This window comes from Lampetra fluviatilis, chromosome 57 (assembly GCF_964198595.1).
Source record: "Lampetra fluviatilis chromosome 57, kcLamFluv1.1, whole genome shotgun sequence".
Taxonomy (NCBI): domain Eukaryota; kingdom Metazoa; phylum Chordata; class Hyperoartia; order Petromyzontiformes; family Petromyzontidae; genus Lampetra; species Lampetra fluviatilis.
The window spans coordinates 1,018,004-1,040,450 of record NC_136331.1 but is presented as its reverse complement, the minus strand read 5'-3'; the positions used below and the strand labels follow the sequence as shown (position 1 = coordinate 1,040,450).

The following is a 22,447-nucleotide window of genomic DNA, read 5'->3' as shown; positions in this document are numbered from 1 at the left end:
TGTAAATGTTAACATCTTTTTGAAACAGCCTGCAATTCTCAGGCGACAAGTTTCCGCCATCTTCCCCCCTGAGTAAGATGGCAGCACGCTTCCCCTAGGCAAGATGGCGGCGAGCAATTCCGCTGTGACGTCACCCAACCCCCCCCACGCCCCCCCCACAGGGCCAGTGACGTCACAGGGCAGCTTTAACATTCCGCAGCGCACACACGCGCAGCGGCGGTGGGGGGGGTGTGAGCTCGCACGCGGATTGGTCACGAGTAGGCGGAGCTCTCGGCGCCGACCAATGGGAGCGGTGCCCGGGCGGCCGGACGCGCCTGTCCGAGCTGGGGAATCCGAAGCGGGCGTCGGGCCCAGAGAGAGACAGGAGCCCGGGGCACTCCACAAATCCGCGACCGCCGCCGCCGGGTTCGCGGCCACCCGCCAGGGGCAGCGGCAACAGCAGCAACAACAACAGCAACAACAGCAGCAGCAGCAGGGGACGCCGTGGCCGGTCCGCGCGATGTCGCCAGCCTGAGAGACAGCGGCCACCGGTGACCAGGAGTCGCAGGGTACCCCGAGCACTCGACACACCACCCCACACCACCCCACACCACAGCACCCCACACACCCCACACCACCCCACACCACCCCACACCACCCCACACACCACACCACCCCACACCACCCCACACCACCCCACACCACAGCACCCCACACCACCCCACACCACAGCACCCCACACCACCCCACACCACCCCACACCACCCCACACCACCCCACACACCCCCACACACCACACCACCCCACACACCACACCACCCCACACCACCCCACACCACCCCACACCACAGCACCCCACACCACCCCACACCACCACCCCACACACCCCACACAACATCACACCACCCCACACCACCCCACACACCCCACACACCCCACACCACCCCACACACCCCACACACCCCACACCACCCCACACCACCCCACACACCCCCACACACCACACCACCCCACATACCCCACACCACCCCACACCACCCCACACCACCCCACACACCCCACACCACCCCACACCACCCCACACCACCCCACACACCACACCACCCCACACCACCCCACACCACCCCACACCACCCCACACACCACACCACCCCACACCACCCCACACCACCCCACACCACAGCACCCCACACCACCCCACACCACCCCACACAACACCACCCCACACACCCCACACAACATCACACCACCCCACACCACCCCACACACCACACCACCCCACACCACCCCACACCACTCCACACCACCCCACACACCCCACACCACCCCACACCACCCCACACACCCCCACACACCACACCACCCCACACCACCCCACACCACCCCACACACCCCACACACCCCACACCACCCCACACCACCCCACACACCCCCACACACCACACCACCCCACATACCCCACACCACCCCACACCACCCCACACCACCCCACACACCCCACACCACCCCACACCACCCCACACCACCCCACACCACCCCACACACCACACCACCCCACACCACCCCACACCACCCCACACACCCCACACCACCCCACACCACCCCACACACCCCCACACACCACACCACCCCACACACCCCACACCACCCCACACCACCCCACACACCCCCACACACCACACCACCCCACACACCGCACACACCCCACACCACCCCACACCACCCCACACACCCCACACCACCCCACACACCCCACACACCCCACACCACCCCACACCACCCCACACCCCCACACACCACACCACCCCACACCACCCCACACACCCCACACCACCCCACACCACCCCACACACCCCACACACCACCCCACACCACCCCACACCACACCACCCCACCCCACACAACACCACCCCACACCACCCCACACCACCCCACCCCACACCACCCCACACACCCCACACCACCCCACACCACCCCACACAACACCACCCCACACCACCCCACACAACACCACCCCACACACCCCACACCACCCCACACCACCCCACACAACACCACCCCACACCACCCCACACCACACCACCCCACACCACACCACCCCACACCACACCACCCCACACACCCCACACCACCCCACACCACCCAGCGCGGTGCCCGGCTCGGGCTCCTCGCTCGCGGGGGGAGGCTGTGGGTCTCCGTGTGAGTCTGTGGGTCTCCGTGTTAGTCAATTGGTCACTGTGTCGGTGTGGGTCTCTGAATCCATGGGTCTCTGAGAATCCACAAGTCTTCGTTTGATTCCATGGGTTTAGTTGTGAGTCTCTGGGTATCCGTCTTAGTCAATGGGTCTCTGTGTGAGACTTTGGGTCTCTGTGTGATACTATGGGTCTTCCGTGCAAGTCTGCGGGTATCCGTGTTAGTCTATGGTCCTCTGTGTGAGTGTGGGTCTCTGTGAATCCACGGTCTTCGTATGAGTCCATGGGTTTATGTGCGAGTCTCTGGGTATCCGTGTTAGTCTATGGGTCTCTGTGTGAGTGTGGGTCTCTGTGAATCCACGCGTCTCTGAATCCATGGGTCTTCGTATGCATCCCTGGGTTTATGTGCGAGTCTCTGTGGGTCTCGATGTGAGACTTCGGGTCCCTCAATCTATTTGATCTCTGTGTGAGTACTGGGTCACTTGAGTCCACGGGGTCTTCCGTGTGAGGCTTTGGGGGCTCGGTGTGAGTCCATGGGTCTCTGTAAACCCGTGGGTTTCTGTGCAAGGCCATGCGTCTGTATATGAGTTTTCGAGTCTTTGAAGTCAGAAACCTCAACGAGACTCAGGACTCGCTCTCAAGAGGGTCCTGCCACACAGAGAGGATTTGGCTTCGTGTCGGAGGAAACTATTAAACACATTTTTTTGTTTTACCAGGTAAGGCCCATTGAGCTATACAGTTCTTTTTTTCTTTCCAGAAGCCATCTGGCCACAAATGATGGCACAAATAAAGTGACTTATCGTGTCGAAATGTGTCGCAGTCAAATACTCTAAACGCACGATTCTAAATGTAGAGGTAAATCGGAGGATCTGGAGAAACATCCACGCGGCCACGAGGAGAAGAGACACGCCAACTCCAACCATGCATCGTCAGGGTCGGGATCGAACCCACGACCTCCTGTATACCAGACGATGGACCTAACATCTCGCCAGAGAAATCCCAGCACTGCCACCTCTTGGCCACCTCTTGGCCACAACACCTTGGCAAGCCCTGGTGGTGCAGGTGGTCACCCATCCACTAACTCGCTTTGGCTTCCCAGATGCGGCCGTGCCCATCACTCTGACGCGTGTCCCACGTCTGTCACAATCGCGTGCAGTGCTCACTCGGGGTCCCTCGCGACGTTTCTCCTCGCGTTATGTTACCACCGATGGGTTTTAGGAACCAATTTGTTCGATTTCTTGAAAAAAAATTTTTACAAAAAAAACTGTAAAATTTTTTACAGAATTTATATACATTTTTATGGCAGATGTATATTTATTTAGGATGTTAGCGTTTGCCTTTCTTGAATACAGGGGACGCAATTATTTTGGTGATTATTTCTATTTGTCTGTCTCTGCTCTGATCTCTATCTGTCTGTCTGTCTCTGATCTCTGTCTGTCTTTACTCTGATCTCTATCTGTCTGTCTGTCTCTGATCTCTGTCTGCCTGTCTCTGCTCTGATCTCTGTCTGTCTGTCTCTGCTCTGATCTCTGTCTGCCTGTCTCTGCTCTGATCTCTGTCTGTCTGTCTCTGCTTTGATCTCTGTCTGTCTGTCTCTGCTCTGATCTCTGTCTGTCTGTCTCTGCTCTGATCTATGTCTGCCTGTCTCTGCTCTGATCTCTGTCTGTTTGTCTCTGGTCTGATCTCTATTTGCTCCGTTGTTATATACTTAGTTTCTATGCTTTTGTCATTTGGCTGACTCAGCTCCCTCTTGCAAACGAGACCATGCTGTCCATAATAGTTGTTTTTGGGTTAGATCGTGTAAATATAAATATAAACCCGCCACCACCCGACACAGACAATTCGTAAGGTTTGTAACGTAAACAAAACACACCAATTCTTTACTAGTTCAGCACACCGGTGTGTTGGAGAGTAAACCCACTTCAACATTTACAATTCGACTACGACTTTTTGCCAGTAATTACAACCAGCATCATCAGGTGACAACTCTGGCTGTCGACAACTCTGGCGATCGCCTGGTGATGCTGGTTGTAATTCCAGGCGAAACATCACGCTACTTGAATTGTAAATGCTGCAGTGGGTTTACTCTCCAACACAGTGGTGCACTGCACTATTAACTAACTGGCACGTTCTGTTTACGTGACAAACCTTACTAATTTGCTTTGTCAGGTGGTGGCGGGTCTAACGACACATTTATATTTACGCGATCTAACTGAGACCCTGCTATCTTGAGTGGTTAACACTTGAGTGGTTAAAACTAAATGAATTTAAACTTTTGTTGAAGGGCCAGTCACGTCCTGCGTTGTCACAATCCCTCCCACCGCTGCACACGGCCTGATAGCGGCGTTGCTCCATATCCGCAGGGGTTTGTTTCCCTCTTGGGTCATGTCCCTTCCCGTGACGTCTTCCTGCATAATTATCGCGCCCCACTGACGTTGCCTTCACGGTCTAAGCGGTGTGATACATCACGTGTTCTCCGATGCAGGTGTTCCTCTCCCAGTCTCTCGGTGTCAGTCCCTGCGTGGCGTCTCTCTCTCTCTCGACGCTTTCTGTGCGGAACTTCTCAGTTGTTTTTGTCCGTTTTCTTGGCTGCTGACCATTTGTCCGATGAGTTTGTCTTAGCAGGAAATGCGCACCAATTTCACTCTTTTAACATCGTCATCAGCCGTGATCTATTCCCTGCTGGATGAAGGCCTCCCAAGCCACCTCTCACAATCCTGCGATGCAATAACGATCTACCGGGCACCTGCTCCATGATACACGAGCTCACGTCATCGCTCCATCTCTTCCGCCTGGACGCGTTCCGTTTCCTCGGCTGCCGCTCCTCGATCGTTCTCGGCCATCGTCCGTCCCTTCTCGCGCGTCATGCGTCCGGCCGTAGCAAAGCCCAAATGTTTCTGTTCCAAACCAGTCAACACAAGCTCGCATTGGTTCTGTCATCTGCATTGGGTCTGTCATCTGCATTGGGTCTGTAATCTGCATTGTTCCGCTTTTTGTCGCGTCGTCAGCGTGAGACCAATTACACGTCGACCGCCATGAATTTCCACTGCAACTTTTTTGGTTTGCGTTCCGTTTTCTTTGTGGGTTTCCGTTGCATCCGACCCGTCACTTCACAACAGGAAAGCACATACTGATTGGAAACTCGCTCCGTTCGACGCGCTGCGATGTTGCTATCCAGCGTCAGATTATCGATGTGCTCCGAGCTGCTATGGCTCACCTTTTAACTCCCGTCTCTTTGTTCCGTGTTTGATGTCTGTTATGCAAACTGCCTCTCTCACGGAGGCGGCGGAGAGAGTGGGAAAGTGGGGGGGGGGAAAGTGCGGGGAGGGAGTTTTGAGAAACTTGTTTCAATTGCCACGCCGACAGATGTAATGGAACCGGCGACCTCCGGATCGCAAGCCCAGTGCAACGCCGACCACCAGCACTGTGGCAGCTGCTGTCTTGTGATTCTCGGTTCGCGAGGTTAACACCGTACGACACGAGGGTGGCTAAAATCATTCTCGTTTTTGCATTCGGTGCTGCAACAGTGTAGTGGTCAAGTGTCGCACTGGACTTGTGATCCCGAGATCGCCGGCGCACAGAGGTTTGGGTGAGACCCGTGCGATTTGGTGTGATGCGTGGCATTTGGTGAGACCCGTGGGATTTGGTGTGATGCGTGGCATTTGGTATGATCCGTGGGATTTGGTGGAACCCTTGGCATTTGGTAAGACCCGTGGCATTTGGTGTGATGTGTGAAGTTACGTAAGACCCATGGGATTTGGTGGGACGCATGGAGTTTGGTGAGACGCGTGGGGTTTTGGTGGGGCACGTGGGTCTCTGCGTGTGGAATGTGGAGCTTCTACGCTCGGGTCCGTTCCAATCTCCCCCCCCCCCAACCCTCCACTGGCCCTAGTGTAGACCCCGATCCGGCCTCTGCCGCCGCAAGTTGGCACGGGCTTGGCAAATTCACGCCAGGGAGGAGTTCACGCGGCTCGTTTACCGTTCGCACCGAGGTGGCGGCGAGAGTTTAATTAGCGGAGGGATGTTTTGACGTGGTCTCGAGAGGCCACCGGGCCGGGTCGCAGAGGGACGCGGTGCGGCTGTAGCGGCGATCCGCGGGGTTTGTCTCGGTCCCCTCGGTGTGATTATATTCTTTGTTGTGTATTCGAGAGTTTTGCGTCAAACTTTGGACCCATATCTGACAGGGCCCTTGACTATACACATCTGGCAGTCGATCAGCATTGGTTCGAGCGAGCCTGGCTCTGCTGGTGAGACACTGAATGTTGAAACCGGTCCAGCGTTTGCTTGTGCTGAATCAATATATGCAAGGCTTGAAATCAGTCCAGAGTTTGCTTGCTTTGAACCTGCGTTGAACCAATATAGGCAAGCCTGACTCTGCTGATCAGGACCCATAGACTTGCATAGGAACCCACAGGCTCGTACAGAGACCCATAGACTCACACAGGAAATCCATAGACTTGCACGTAGAATCCTTGGACTCCAAAAGAGACCCATAGACAAACAGAGACTCGTAGACTTGCACAGAGACTCGCACAGAGAGGTGACCTGCAGTGTGGTAATTGAGTGGTTGCGATTTTTTTGAGTTGGTGAGTGTTGTTGCGACCTGCAGTACGGTGGTGGCTGTTGAACACAGCGTGGGGTACAGACAAGGGGTGAAGTTCACGGGAACGGCCCCCGTGATGGTGGTGGCAGTCGTAGCGATGGAAGAGTGTTTTGGAGGCAACAGACCCATTGCCTCTATAAATAACTACACAAAGTTGGTTGTGCGACAACGTGACCGGGCTGGGTTAGTCTGAGTGGTTTTCGCGTGTATTTATGAGCTGCCCCGCTGGTGTTGAGACTTTGGAATCCAGGGGGTCGCCGGTCCGATTCCGTCTCCCACCGCAGGGGGATGAAGAGGTGGGGGCTGGTTTTGTAAATCCTCACGCCGCTCTCTGCGCGTGCAGTGGCGGTGGTGTAATCGTGTTGCTCGTGAGAGCTCGGATGTAAGGCACCATGCTGGTGGGGTGGGGGATTAGTACTCGGTGGCTAGGAGATGTTAACTACCTCGCCTGGTATGCAGGAGGTCGTGGGGTTCGATCCCGACCTCAACGCTTGAATATTTGGAGTTTGCACGTACTCCCCGTGGTGGCGTGGATTTTTCTCCAGGTCCTCCGGTTTTTCCCTCCTCATTTAGAATCAACCTGCGTTTAGCGTACTTGGTTGCTATGAATTTTCACGTGATAAGCCACTTAGTTGAGCTGTCCTTTGTGGCCAGGTCGCTTCTGAAAAAGAGCTACATAGCTCAGTGGGCCTGACCTGGTAAGAAAAAAGAAATGTGTAGTTTTTTTTAGTGGGAGATGCGACTCAGCGACAGCGTGTCCGCTGCTTGTTGAAGGGGCTTCGCAGTTCGAATCTAGCAGGCTGCCCTGGTTAATACTGCAGTGTGTGTCGACCACGAAATACTGCCGACTGCGTACTACGCGCCGTCTGCTTCACTTACAATAAAGATCCCGCAACGCCATTCAGAGCGAGTAGGAGGCCCCAGCGTCACAAATCCAACTTTTAAGAAAAATTATGCTGCAAAGTCGTCCGTTGAGGTTACGCAGCAGCAGCAGCAGCGGCAGTAGCGGCCATCGCCACACACTGCAAAACGCCGGCCGGCTGCAGCAGCAGCAGCAGCAGTAGCGGCGCCCTCCTGCGTGGCGATCGCCCTGCAGCCCCATGGGAGCCACAGTGCCCACAGCGGCCGCGCGCTCCTCGGCTACCGCTGCTGACGACGTTGGGCAGACCGAGTCGCCCGGGGGGACAACGGAACCTGGTCTGGGGCTTTGACCCGTCGCCTCCTCCGAGACCGCGTGTCCTCGCGTGGCAGACCGGCTTTTCCATTACCTGGTTTTAAGTCGTGTTTGGTAAGATTCGGTTTGCGTGGCTCACTGAATGAAGTGTAAACGCCGGGTGGCTGGTCAGCGCTGGAGCGAGTGGCTTGCAATCGGAAGGTCGTGGGTTCAGTTCCTGTTTGCGGGGGTGGGGGGGTTGGGGACTTCGAGGTCGATAAAATCGCTAGTGCTTTCTGGGGTTGTCCTAGACGGAGAGACTCGTAGACCCTACCATAAGAATGTGGAATTTGCACCACTGGCTCAGGGCTGCAGAGAGGCGAAGTGTTACCAATGCTACAATGCCCCCATGTGTCTCTGCGTCCCGTGTGTCCCGCACCTTCAGGAATGGCCAGCCGGTGAGATGGACGGGAAGAGCAACGGGGACTTGCGTGGACAGCGCAGAACGCACAGACGGTGAGAGTGAGTCGGAGCGATGGGCCAGTTGTGGAGGGAGTTCCCCTACCCGAGTGCTTATGGCCAGCTCCGGTTCGACAGCGGAGGTCTCACTCCGGATTAGTCCAGCGGCATTATCTTTTCATTTGCTGCGTAGTCCTGCTGTGCGGAAGCTACCTGGTGTGTCGCTCCACACGAAGCTCCGGGTCTTTTTCACCACGGGAAATGCCTTCCCGTCTCTGTGCTCGTGAAGCGTGCAGCCCTTTTAAAGGTTCAACACATTCAGGCGGGCCTCCCTACTGTCCATCCTGGGTTTAACCAGGCTGACATTTTGTAAGGCGCTCACAGATGTAGACACGGCGCCATAAGTGAGCTCCTTTGGCAGGTGGGGCAGTGCTGGCTCGGTCATGTAGCCTGCATGCCCAGCCACTATGTGCCCAAGCAGTTTGCTCAAGCAGTTTGGTCGGATCGAGGGAGCTAAATGGGCACGGCAGGGGCTGGAGAAGATATTGGCTGATGTGGTACGGGAGGATATGGAGCTGAGTAGACTTGCCGATGACCGGTACCGGCTGTGTCAAGATCGGCCTCTGTGAATGAGGAGGCTCGTGAAGGATGCAGTCGCCCTCCAACGACAGCAGAGGGCAGAGGAGCGACGCTCGCAACAACGAGCGTAGTCACCGGGCGGAAATAAAACGCTGCGAGGTGGCACAGTGGGGAGCACGGGTGGTTCTTCGGTCATCTCGGTCAACCCATGGCACCTGGGTCTCGCCCGTGAGCTGTCGGTGAGCCCGCCGCACTTGACGTGGCCTCGAGGTGCAACTAGCCCTGGCACAAGCGCCGTGGTGACGTCACCGTCACTCATTGGCGAACGGTGCTTCTTTTGTTGTACACCTGTGTGTGTGCGTGTGCGTGTGTGCGTGCGTGTGTGTATGTGTGATCGTGTATATATGGTGAGCAATAGTACAGCGGTTAGCACGCTGCGCTACAAACCCGGCAACCCGAGTTCGACTCCCCGCTCATGGCCAACACCAGGGAAGATTATTTGAACCAGTCCTGGGCCTCCCCTAGGTGGACTCTGCCTTAAATGAGTTCCTGGTGCGGTCTGTAAAACATCGCCACTGGCGAGACAAAGGTGGCCGGGCGTGATGCTGGCCACCCGCTTCCTCGTGCGCCGTGCCGGCTTTTGTAGGTGCTCACTAACAGCACTTGCCCCAACAGTCTGTCAAGGCTATACAGGAGATCTGTCTTTGTATCTTGTATGTACACGTGTGCGTGTGGGTGCGTGCGTGTGCGTTCATTGAGCGCAGCCCCCCGCCCGTGCCAGGCGAGGGGGGGGCGTTGAAGGCGTCTGCCGCGGGGGGCGCGCCGCCCCCCCACATGGAGCCCCCCGTGCGCTCGCAGCTCTTCTCCATCCAGCAGTTCGGGGCTCGTGACAACCTCGTCAAGTGCCTCCTGCTGAGCCGCGAGAGGGAGTACACCACCCCCCGAGACTTCCGGTGAGCGGGGGCCACGCACGAGGGTGGAGGGGGGGGGGGGCACGGGGGGCCACGCACGAGGGTGGAGGGGGGGGGGGGCACGGGGAGTTACGGGGGGTCACGCACGTGTACCCCGACTCCTGAACGTTGAACCCTGACCCTTGATGTGTGAACTTTGAACTCTTGACCGTGAATCTGTGCGTCTTGACTGTTTCACTTTCTTGCGACTGTTCTGACAGATCCCCGTGTCCCCCCTGCGTCACTTCGTCCCCGCTTCTCCATGTCACCCCGTGACTCCCCCGTGACCCCCGTGACCCCCCCGTGACCCCCCCGTGACCCCGCCGTGACCCCCCGTGACCCCCCGTGTCCCCTCTTGCCCCCGTATCCCCTCCACGTCACCGCGTCTCCTCGCCTTAATGCCCCCGCTTCCTCATGTGACCCCCCCTCCCCGTGCAGGTTCCACGTGGGCACGTACAACGTGAACGGGCAGTCGCCGGGCGAGGCGCTCGGCCCGTGGCTCGCAGGCGACCCCGAGCCGCCTGACGTCTACTGCGTGGGGTAAAGGTGGCCTCGCAATCCATCCGTGCGGCTCCGCGCGCGTGCGCTTAGTTCCGTGCGGCTCCCCCCAGTGTCTCCGCATCCCGTGTCTCCCGTGTCCCCATGTCTCCACTGTCCCCGTGTTTCCCTGTGTCTCCCCCGTCTCTTCGCGGTGTCTCCACTGTGTCTCATACCTGGATCTCCTCGCTGTTTCCCTTGACCCGTGTCTCCTCCCCGTGTGCCTACGTCCCCGTGTCTCTGCCCTAGGTCTCAACGTGAGCTGAGTGGGTTTTCAAGCACTGTGATATCATCAATAGGCCAGGGCTCTGTGAATGAGTGTTTGAGTGAGTGTTTTGGCTCGTGTGTGTGTGTGTGTGTGTCGGCAATTGCCTGAGTCAGTGTGTGTGTGTTAGTGGGAGAGTGTGTGTGTTAGTGTGAGTGTGTTAGCATGAGTCAGTGTGTGTGTGTGTTAGTGTGAGAGTGAGTGTGTTAGCGTGAGTCAGTGTGTGTGTGTTAGTGGAGAGTGAGTGTGTTAGCGTGAGTGTGTATGTTAGTGTGAGAGTGAGTGTATTAGCATGAGTCAGTGTGTGTGTGTGTTAGTGGGAGAGTGTGTGTGTTAGCGTGAGTGTGTATGTTAGTGGGAGTGTGTTAGCGTGAGTCAGTGTGTGTGTGCGTTACTGAGAAAATGAGCGTGTTCGCGTGAGTGTGTGTGTTAGTTGGAGAGTGAGTGTGTTAGCGTGAGTCAGTGTGTGTGTGCGTTAGTGGGAGAGTGAGTGTGTTAGCGTGAGTCAGTGTGTGTGTGTGTTAGCGTGAGTGTGTTAGCGTGAGTGTGTATGTTAGTGGGAGTGTGTTAGCGTGAGTCAGTGTGTGTGTGCGTTACTGAGAAAATGAGCGTGTTCGCGTGAGTGTGTGTGTTAGTTGGAGAGTGAGTGTGTTAGCGTGAGTCAGTGTGTGTGTGCGTTAGTGGGAGAGTGAGTGTGTTAGCGTGAGTCAGTGTGTGTGTGTGTGTTAGCGTGAGTGTGTTAGCGTGAGTGTGTATGTTAGTGGGAGTGTGTTAGCGTGAGTCAGTGTGTGTGTGTGTTAGCGTGAGTGTGTTAGCGTGAGTGTGTGTTAGTGGGAGTGTGTTAGCGTGAGTGTGTGTTAGTGGGAGTGTGTTAGCGTGAGTGTGTTAGTGTGAGTGTATTAGTGTGAGTCAGTGTGTGAGTGTGTTAGCGTGAGTGTGTGTGTGTGTGTGTGTTAGTGTGAGTGTGTCAGCGTGAGTCAGTGTGTGTGTTAGCGTGAGTCAGTGTGTGTGTGTGTGTTAGTGTGAGTGTGTCAGCGTGAGTCAGTGTGTGTGTTAGCGTGAGTCAGTGTGTGTGTGTTAGTGTGAGTGGGTTAGCATGAGTCAGTGTGTGTGTGTGTGTGTTAGCGTGAGTGTGTTAGCGTGAGTGTGTGTTAGTGGGAGTGTGTTAGCGTGAGTGTATTAGTGTGAGTGTATTAGTGTGAGTCAGTGTGTGAGTGTGTTAGCGTGAGTGTGTGTGTGTGTTAGTGTGAGTGTGTTAGCGTGAGTCAGTGTGTGTGTGTGTTAGTGTGAGTGTGTCAGCATGAGTCAGTGTGTGTGTGTGTTAGTGTGAGTGTGTTAGCGTGAGTGTGTGTGTGTGTGTGTTAGTGTGAGTGTGTTAGCGTGAGTCAGTGTGTGTGTGTGTTAGTGTGAGTGTGTTAGCGTGAGTGTGTGTGTGTGTGTGTTAGTGTGAGTGTGTTAGCGTGAGTGTGTGTGTGTTAGTGTGAGTGGGTTAGCGTGAGTCAGTGTGTGTGTGTGTTAGTGTGAGTGTGTTAGCGTGAGTGTGTGTGTTAGTGTGAGTGTGTTAGCATGAGTCAGTGTGTGTGTGTGTTAGTGGGAGAGTGAGTGTGTCAGCGTGAGTGTGTGTGTTAGTGTGAGTGTGTTAGCGTGAGTCAGTGTGTGTGTGTGTATTAGTGTGAGTGTGTTAGCGTGAGTCAGTGTGTGTGTGTGTGTGTTAGTGTGAGTGGGTTAGCGTGAGTCAGTGTGTGTGTGTGTGTTAGTGTGAGTGGGTTAGCGTGAGTCAGTGTGTGTGTGTGTGAGTGTGTTAGCGTGAGTCAGTGTGTGTGTGTTAGTGTGAGTGTGAGTGTGTTAGCGGGAGTCAGTGTGTGTGTGTTAGTGTGAGTGTGAGTGTGTTAGCGGGAGTCAGTGTGTGTGTGTTAGTGTTAGCGTGAGTGTGTTAGCATGAGCGAGTTGATGCGTGGGAAAGTGACCGGCGCCTTGCCAAGTGCGTCACCTCAACTCTGGAGCTCGTTGGCCCTTCGAGGCAAGGAGACCTGCGAGGCTGCTCCACATCTTCACTTCTCCACGAAAAACGCCTGTGTTTTAAATGGCTTTGTTTCTCTCTTCAGTTATTTTCAAACCTCTCTCTCTCACTTCTTGCCATGCATAGCGCAATTTATGATTTTAAGTTATAATTATGAATTATTATAAGTGGGTGAGTGAGTGAACTGTTGGGAGAGGGTTGTAACGTGGAAGTGTGGTGGATGAGATGAAACTCTCTTGCTGGTAGAGCAGGTGATCTGGGATTGAGCAGCAGCAGCAGCAGGATCTGGCCGAGGGAAGGAAGCCGTGGTGGTGGTGGTGTTGGTGGCGCAGACGGCATTGGAAGTCGCGGTGAGCCGACGACCCGTTGACCCGATGTGCGCGACCTCTGCGTGTGGTGCCGCAGGTTCCAGGAGCTGGACCTGAGCAAGGAGGCGTTTGTGTTCAGCGACTCCCCCAAGGAGGAGGAGTGGCTCCGCGCCGTCACCGAGAGCCTGCACACTGGGGCGCGATACGTCAAGGTGCTCGCCCAGCCGCTCGCCCACACGCTCAGCCAATCACCCAGCCACTCACCCACACACTCACCCGCTCAGCCAATCACTCAGCCACTCACCCACACACTCAGCCACTCACTCAGTCGCTCACCCACACACTCACCCGCTCAGCCACTCACCCAGCCACTCACCCACTCACTCACCCGCTCAGACACTCCCTCAGCCGCTCACCCACACACTCACCCGCTCAGCCACTCACTCAGCCGCTCGCCCACACACTCACCCGCTCAGCCACTCACTCAGCCGCTCACCCACACACTCACCCGCCCAGCCACTCAATCAGCCGCTCACCCACACACTCACCCGCTCAGCCAATCACCCAGCCGCTCACCCACTCACTCACCCGTTCAGCCACTCACTCAGCCACTCACCCACTCACTCACCCGCTCAGCCAATCACCCAGCCGCTCACCCACACACTCACCCACTCAGCCAATCACCCAGCCGCTCACCTACACACTCACCCGCTCAGCCAATCACTCAGCCGCTCACCCACTCACTCACCCGCTCAGCCAATCACTCAGCCACTCACCCACTCACTCACCCGCTCAGCCAATCACCCAGCCGCTCACCTACACACTCACCCACTCAGCCAATCACTCAGCCGCTCACCCACTCACTCACCCGCTCAGCCAATCACTCAGCCGCTCACCCACTCACTCACCCGCTCAGCCAATCACTCAGCCGCTCACCCACTCACTCACCCGCTCAGCCAATCACCCAGCCGCTCACCTACACACTCACCCGCTCAGACACTCCCTCAGCCGCTCACCCACACACTCACCCGCTCAGCCACTCACTCAGCCGCTCACCCACTCACTCAGCCGCTCACCTACACACTCACCCGCTCAGCCACTCACTCAGCCGCTCAGCCAATCACCCAGCCGCTCACCTACACACTCACCCGCTCAGCCACTCACTCAGCCACTCACCCACACACTCACCCGCTGAGCCAATCACTCAGCCGCTCACCCACACACTCACCCGCTCAGACAATCACTCAGCCACTCACCCAGCCACTCACCCACACACTCACCCGCTCAGCCACTCACTCACCCGCTCGCCCACACACTCACCCGCTCACTCACTCACCCGCTCAGCCAATCACTCAGCAGCTCACCCACTTGCCCAGCCACTTGCTCAGCAGCTCACCCTCAGCTCGCCTGGACGTCCGCTGTGCCCGCCCTCGCTTCTCTCGGCTCTCATTCCGCTTCTCTGCTTTGCTTCGGCTCCCCTTGGCGAGCGGTTCATCTGCTTATCCATCTTGTGGTGCACAGCGCATCAAGTAGCTTTTCGAAAGGCGCTGTGTACATGTGACTTATTATTACTACCTGCCTGTGTGCGCCGTGACAGTCTTTATAGGTGCTCGCTAACATCACTTGCCCCAACAGTCTGTTACAGGCTATACAGGGGATATTTGTCTTTGTGTGTGTGGGCATCTTCTTTGTGCGTGTGCTGGCCACGCTGAGCGTGAAAATGCGTTTACGGAGTTGATGGTCCCCATGAAACGCTCATTCATGTGACCTGGCAGTCAGCCCCAACTCCACCCACCCCCACTCACCATCTCTCCCTCTCTCTCTCAGGGCCTAGCGGTCAGCCCCAACTCACCCCCCCACTCACCATCTCTCCCTCTCTCTCAGGGCCTAGCAGTCAGCCCCAGCTCCCCCACTCACCATCTCTCTCTCTCTCATGGCCTAGCAGTCACTCCCAGCTCCCCCACTCACCATCTCTCTCTCTCTCATGGCCTAGCAGTCACTCCCAGCTCCCCCACTCACCATCTCTCCCTCTCTCATGGCCTAGCAGTCACCCCCAGCTCCCCCACTCACCATCTCTCTCTCTCTCATGGTCTAGCAGTCACCCCCAGCTCCCCCACTCACCATCTCTCCCTCTCTCATGGCCTGGCAGTCACTCCCAGCTCCCCCACTCACCATCTCTCCCTCTCTCATGGCCTAGCAGTCACCCCCAGCTCCCCCACTCACCATCTCTCCCTCTCTCATGGCCTGGCAGTCACTCCCAGCTCCCCCACTCACCATCTCTCCCTCTCTCATGGCCTAGCAGTCACTCCCAGCTCCCCCACTCACCATCTCTCCCTCTCTCATGGCCTAGCAGTCACTCCCAGCTCCCCCACTCACCATCTCTCCCTCTCTCATGGCCTGGCAGTCATCCCCAGCTCCCCCACTCACCATCTGTCTCTCTCTCTCATGGCCTAGCAGTCACCCCCAGCTCCCCCACTCACCATCTGTCTCTCTCTCTCATGGCCTAGCAGTCACCCCCAGCTCCCCCACTCACCATCTCTCCCTCTCTCTCAAGGCCTAGCAGTCACCCCCAGCTCCCCCACTCACCATCTCTCTCTCTCTCTCATGGCCTGGCAGTCACCCCCAGCTCCCCCACTCACCATCTCTCTCTCTCTCTCTCATGGCCTAGCAGTCACCCCCAGCTCCCCCACTCACAATCTCTCTCTCTCTCTCATGGCCTAGCAGTCACCCCCAGCTCCCCCACTCACAATCTCTCTCTCTCTCTCTCATGGCCTGGCAGTCACTCCCAGCTCCCCCACTCACCATCTCTCTCTCTCTCTCTCATGGTCTAGCAGTCACTCCCAGCTCCCCCACTCACCATCTCTCTCTCTCTCTCATGGCCTAGCAGTCACCCCCAGCTCCCCCACTCACCATCTGTCTCTCTCTCTCATGGCCTGGCAGTCACTCCCAGCTCCCCCACTCACCATCTCTCCCTCTCTCATGGCCTGGCAGTCATCCCCAGCTCCCCTACTCACCATCTCTCCCTCTCTCTCATAGCCTGGCAGTCAGCCCCAGCTCCCCCACTCACAATCTCTCTCTCAAGGCCTAGCAGTCAGCCCCAGCTCCCCCACTCACCATCTCTCCCTCTCTCTCAAGGCCTAGCAGTCAGCCCCAGCTCCCCCACTCACCATCTCTCCCTCTCTCTCATGGCCTGGCAGTCAGCCCCAGCTCCCCCACTCACCATCTCTCCCTCTCTCTCATGGCCTGGCAGTCAGCCCCAGCTCCCCCACTCACCATCTCTCCCTCTCTCTCAAGGCCTAGCAGTCAGCCCCAGCTCCCCCACTCACCATCTCTCCCTCTCTCTCAAGGCCTAGCAGTCACCCCAGCTCCCCCACTCACCATCTCTCCCTCTCTCTCATGGCCTAGCAGTCACCCCCAGCTCCCCCACTCACAATCTCTCTCTCTCTCATGGCCTAGCAGTCACCCCCAGCTCCCCCACTCACAATCTCTCTCTCTCTCTCATGGCCTAGCAGTCACCCCCAGCTCCCCCACTCACAATCTCTCTCTCTCTCATGGCCTAGCAGTCACCCCCAGCTCCCCCACTCACCATCCCTCTCTCTCTCTCAAGGCCTAGCAGTCAGCCCCAGCTCCCCCACTCACAATCTCTCTCTCTCTCTCATGGCCTAGCAGTCACCCCCAGCTCCCCCACTCACCATCCCTCTCTCTCTCTCATGGCCTAGCAGTCAGCCCCAGCTCCCCCACTCACAATCTCTCTCTCTCTCATGGACATCGTTGGGCGAGTTGAAAATTCGTAAGCAACATCTGTACTCGGAGGTCCATAATTGCCGTGTCAGACGTTGAGACAGCGCCGCTGAGATGCTGCTGGGTATGATTCTGTGTTTGGGTATGATGCTCATGCACTGCTGCGTGCAGTCGACGCTGGTGGGGGATGACGCTGGTATGATTCTGTGTGTAAGGTGAGGCTGGTGCGGCTGGTGTGACGATTCTGATGGTTTCATGTCAGGAGTAGGTGAGCCGTGAAACTGGTTGGTGTGATGCCGTGTGTGGTATGACGCCTGCACGACGCCATGTGCAGGTGAGGCTGGTGAGGCTGGTGGGGATGATGCTGCTGGTGTTCGCTCGGGAGGAGCACGCCCCGTTCATCTCCGAGGTGGAGGCGGAGACCGTGGGGACCGGAATCATGGGCAAGATGGTGAGGGCGCTCACCACTCTCACCACGCTCACCACACTCACCACACTCACCACACTCCCTACACTCACCACACTCTCCACACTCACCCTGCTCACCACACTCACCACACTCACCACACTCACCACGCTCACCGCGCTCATCGCACTCATCACACTCACCACACAAACCACCACACTCACCACGCTCACCACGCTCACCACGCTCACCACGCTCAATTTGCTCACCACGCTCACCACGCTCATCACACTCACCATGCTCACCACGCTCACCACACTCACCTTGCTCACCACACTCACCACACTCACCTTGCTCACCACACTCACCTTGCTCACCACACTCACCACGCTCACCACGCTCACCACACTCACCTTGCTCACCACACTCACCACGCTCACCACGCTCACCACACTCACCTTGCTCACCACACTCACCTTGCTCACCACGCTCACCACGCTCACCACACTCACCTTGCTCACCACACTCACCACACTCACCACGCTCACCACACTCACCTTGCTCACCACACTCACCTTGCTCACCACACTCACCACACTCACCACGCTCACCCTGCTCACCACACTCACCACACTCACCACACTCACCACGCTCACCACGCTCACCGCACTCATCACACTCACCACACAAACCACCACACTCACCACACTCACCTTGCTCACCACACTCACCTTGCTCACCACACTCACCACGCTCACCACGCTCACCACGCTCACCACGCTCACCTTGCTCACCACGCTCACCTTGCTCACCACACTCATCACACTCCCTACACTCACCACACTCTCCACACTCACCCTGCTCACCACACTCACCACACTCACCACACTCACCACGCTCACCGCACTCATCACACTCACCACACAAACCACCACACTCACCACACTCACCTTGCTCACCACGCTCACCACACTCTCCACACTCACCCTGCTCACCACACTCACCACACTCACCACGCTCACCACGCTCACCACGCTCACCGCACTCATCACACTCACCACACTCACCTTGCTCACCACACTCACCTTGCTCACCACACTCTCCACACTCTCCACACTCACTACGCTCACCACGCTCACCACACTCACCTTGCTCACCACACTCACCACACTCACCACGCTCACCACACTCACCTTGCTCACCACACTCACCACACTCACCACACTCACCACACTCACCACGCTCACCACACTCACGACGCTCACCACGCTCACCACGCTCACCACACTCACCACGCTCACCACGCTCACCACGCTCACCACGCTCACCACACTCACCTTGCTCACCACACTCACCACGCTCACCACGCTCACCACACTCACCACGCTCACCACGCTCACCACGCTCACCACACTCACCTTGCTCACCACACTCACCACGCTCACCACGCTCACCACACTCACCACGCTCACCACGCTCACCACACTCACCACGCTCACCACACTCACCACGCTCACCACACTCACCATGCTCACCACACTCACCACGCTCACCACACTCACCACACTCACCTTGCTCACCACGCTCACCACGCTCACCACGCTCACCACACTCACCACGCTCACCTTACTCACCACGCTCACCACGCTCACCACGCTCACCACACTCACCACACTCACCACGCTCACCACGCTCACCACACTCACCACTCTCACCACGCTCACCACGCTCACCACTCTCACCACGCTCACCACGCTCACCACGCTCACCACGCTCACCTTACTCACCACACTCACCACGCTCACCACACTTACCTTGCTCACCACACTCACCACGCTCACCACTCTCACCACGCTCACCACTCTCACCACGCTCACCACTCTCACCACACTTACCTTGCTCACCACACTCGCCACACTCACCACACTCACCTCACTCACCACACTCACCACGCTCACCACACTTACCTTGCTCACCACACTCACCACACGCACCACACTCACCACACTCACCACACTCACCACACTCGCCACGCTCACCACGCTCACCACGCTCACCACACTCGCCACACTCACCACGCTCACCACGCTCACCACACTCACCACACTCACCACGCTCAGCACGCTCACCACGCTCGCCACGCTCGCCACGCTCGCCACGCTCGCCACGCTCGCCACGCTCGCCACGCTCGCCACGCTCGCCACGCTCGCCACGCTCGCCACGCTCGCCACGCTCCCAACGCTCGCCACGCTCGCCACGCTCGCCACACTCGCCACACGCGCCACACTCGCCACACTCGCCACACTCGCCACACTCGCCACACTCACGCTTGCCACACTCGCACTCAATCGCCTAAAACACTCACCAAACTCGCGCTCACCATGTTCACCATGCTCATTCACCGCACTCGACACTCGACACGCTCACGCTCACCAACACCCGCCGTCCGCCACTAAATGATGGTGACGTCACCACACTCGCTCACGTCTGTCTTGGCGTGCGCGTCGCTGTGCGTGCGGCAGGGCAACAAGGGCGGCGTGGCGGTGCGCTTCCTGCTGCACAGCTCGGCGCTGTGCGTGGTGAACGCTCACCTCGCCGCACACACCGAGGAGGTGGAGCGCCGCAACCAGGACTACCGCGACATCGTCTCGCGCCTCTCCTTCCCGCAGATCGACGCCACCCTGCCGCGCCTCTCCATCCCCAACCACGAGTGAGTGGGCCACCCTGCGGGGGTCCGCCCCGGCCACGCGCGACAATCTGACCCGGCGTGGCCCAGCGGCAGGGGGAGTTGTTCGCCGCTCGTTGCAGAATTGGGTGGTTCGAATTTCGGCAGGCCGCCCTGGTTAATGCTGCGTTGCGTATCGACCGCGAATGACTCCCGCTCACCTTGGCATCTTCGCTCCCGGTGGCCCGTCGTGGGCGGCCGCCTAACAGATCAGAAATTTGCCCATTTATGGAAGAAAGTGGGCATGGCGTTGGCTGAAGGGCCGTGTCTTTGAGGATCGTTAAACGCGATTAATTGTATCGATTCTGCTCCATAGTAAACAAACATCAAAAAGAGTGGGTTAATCGTAATTTGCGGGTTAATCACCGTGCCGATTCATTGCCAATTGATCCGTGGATCGAGTGATGATGTGACACGCCCCCATTCATTGATTGCCTAATATTGGCGAGATCGGTGATTCCGTCGCAGTCCGGTTTTATTGTTACCGCAGCGCCGAGCCGACCTGCAGCCTGAGTGGGCTCCGCGGGGGAGGGGGGGGGTAGCAAGTGTCACTTGGCCTTTGTCTCCCGCGCAGCATCATCCTGTGGCTGGGCGACCTCAACTACCGGCTGACTGAGGTGGACGTGGAGAAGGTGAAGCTGCTCATCGAGGACCAGGACTTCCAGACGCTGCAGCAGCATGACCAGGTTGGGGGGCGGGGGGGTCGCCCAGAGCCGGCCATTGTGTGTCGAGCCTCAGCCGAGTCCACGCCTGAGCGATCGGTTACGCAACTCGGGTGTGCGTGTGTCTGTGGCCGTACGTGTGTGAGTATGTGTGGCTGGCCGTGCGTGTGTGTGTATGCGTGTGCGTGCGTGTGCGTGCGTGCGTGTGTGTGTGTGCGTGTGTGCGTGCCTGTGTGTGTGCGTGCGTGCGTGTGTGTGTGTATGCGTGCGTGCGTGCGTGTGTGTGCGTGGGTGTGTGTGTGTGTGTGCGTGCGTGCGTGCGTGTGTGTGTGCGTGTGTGCGTGCCTGTGCGTGCGTGCGTGCGTGCGTGTGTGTGTGTATGCGTGCGTGCGTGCGTGTGTGTGCGTGGGTGTGTGCGTGTGCGTGCGTGTGTGTGTGCGTGCGTGCGTGCGTGTGTGCGTGTGCGTGCCTGTGTGTGTGTGTGTGCGTGCGACGGAGGGGCAACCTTTGTCTGGTGCGGCGTGCCAGCTGAGCCAGCAGAAGGGGAAGAAGGCGGCGTTCTCGGGCTACTCGGAGGGAGCCGTCACCTTCCAGCCCACGTACAAGTACGACACGGGCTCCAGCAAGTGGGACACGAGGTGCGGGGGGGGGGCGCGAGACACGCTGCACACTCGCCATGCAGTCGCTGCACAACGCTGTCCATTGCTGTCGCTGACTATGCTGATGACGTCACTCACTGCCTCTGACAATGGTGATGACGTCACTCACTGCCTCTGACAATGGTGATGACGATGCTGATTGCCTCTGGCGATGATGATGACGTCACTCACTGCCTCTGGCGATGATGATGACGTCACTCACTGTCTCTGACAATGGTGATGATGTCACTCACTGCCTCTGACAATGGTGATGATGTCACTCACTGCCTCTGACAATGGTGATGACAATGCTGATGACGTCACTCACTGCCTCTGACGATGGTGATGACGTCACTCACTGCCTCTGACAATGCTGACGATGTCACTCACTGCCTCTGACAATGGTGATGACGTCACTCACTGCCTCTGACGATGCTGATGACGTCACTCACTGCCTCTGACAATGGTGATAACGTCACTCACTGCCTCGGACAATGGTGATGACGTCACTCACTGCCTCTGACGATGCTGACGATGTCACTCACTGCCTCGGACAATGGTGATGACGTCACTCACTGCCTCTGACGATGGTGATGACGTCACTCACTGCCTCTGACGATGCTGATGACGTCACTCACTGCCTCTGACAATGCTGATGACGTCACTCACTGCCTCTGACGATGGTGATGACGTCACTCACTGACTCTGACGATGCTAATGACGTCACTCACTGCCTCTGACGATGCTGATGACGTCACTCACTGCCTCTGACGATGGTGATGACGTCACTCACTGCCTCTGACGATGCTGATGACGTCACTCACTGCCTCTGACGATGCTGATGACGTCACTCACTGCCTCTGACGATGGTGATGACGTCACTCACTGCCTCTGACGATGCTGATGACGTCACTCACTGCCTCTGACGATGCTGATGACGTCACTCACTGCCTCTGACGATGCTGATGACGTCACTCACTGCCTCTGACGATGGTGATGACGTCACTCACTGCCTCTGACGATGCTGATGACGTCACTCACTGCCTCTGACGATGCTGACGATGTCACTCACTGCCTCGGACAATGGTGATGACGTCACTCACTGCCTCTGACGATGGTGATGACGTCACTCACTGCCTCTGACGATGCTGATGACGTCACTCACTGCCTCTGACGATGCTGATGACGTCACTCACTGCCTCTGACGATGCTGATGACGTCACTCACTGC

General features: G+C 57.5%; 1 protein-coding gene across 2 annotated transcripts in view; it reads left to right on the top strand.

Moving 5' to 3' along the window:
• The first annotated feature begins 267 nt into the window (after positions 1-267).
• Positions 268-22,447, top strand: part of INPP5B (inositol polyphosphate-5-phosphatase B) — a 48,156-nt gene continuing 25,976 nt past the window's right edge. Inside the window, exons 1-9 of one of the 2 annotated variants that reach the window (XM_078880295.1) lie at positions 268-530; positions 8,373-8,443; positions 9,730-9,918; positions 10,354-10,455; positions 13,143-13,257; positions 17,121-17,237; positions 19,715-19,902; positions 20,492-20,603; positions 21,108-21,217. In XM_078880295.1, coding sequence (XP_078736421.1) covers positions 8,391-8,443; positions 9,730-9,918; positions 10,354-10,455; positions 13,143-13,257; positions 17,121-17,237; positions 19,715-19,902; positions 20,492-20,603; positions 21,108-21,217 — 986 coding nt within the window. In that variant the 5' untranslated portion in view covers positions 268-530; positions 8,373-8,390. Of the gene's footprint in view, positions 549-8,372; positions 8,444-9,729; positions 9,919-10,353; positions 10,456-13,142; positions 13,258-17,120; positions 17,238-19,714; positions 19,903-20,491; positions 20,604-21,107; positions 21,218-22,447 lie in introns of both variants that reach the window. The other variant, XM_078880294.1, reaches the window with a different exon arrangement.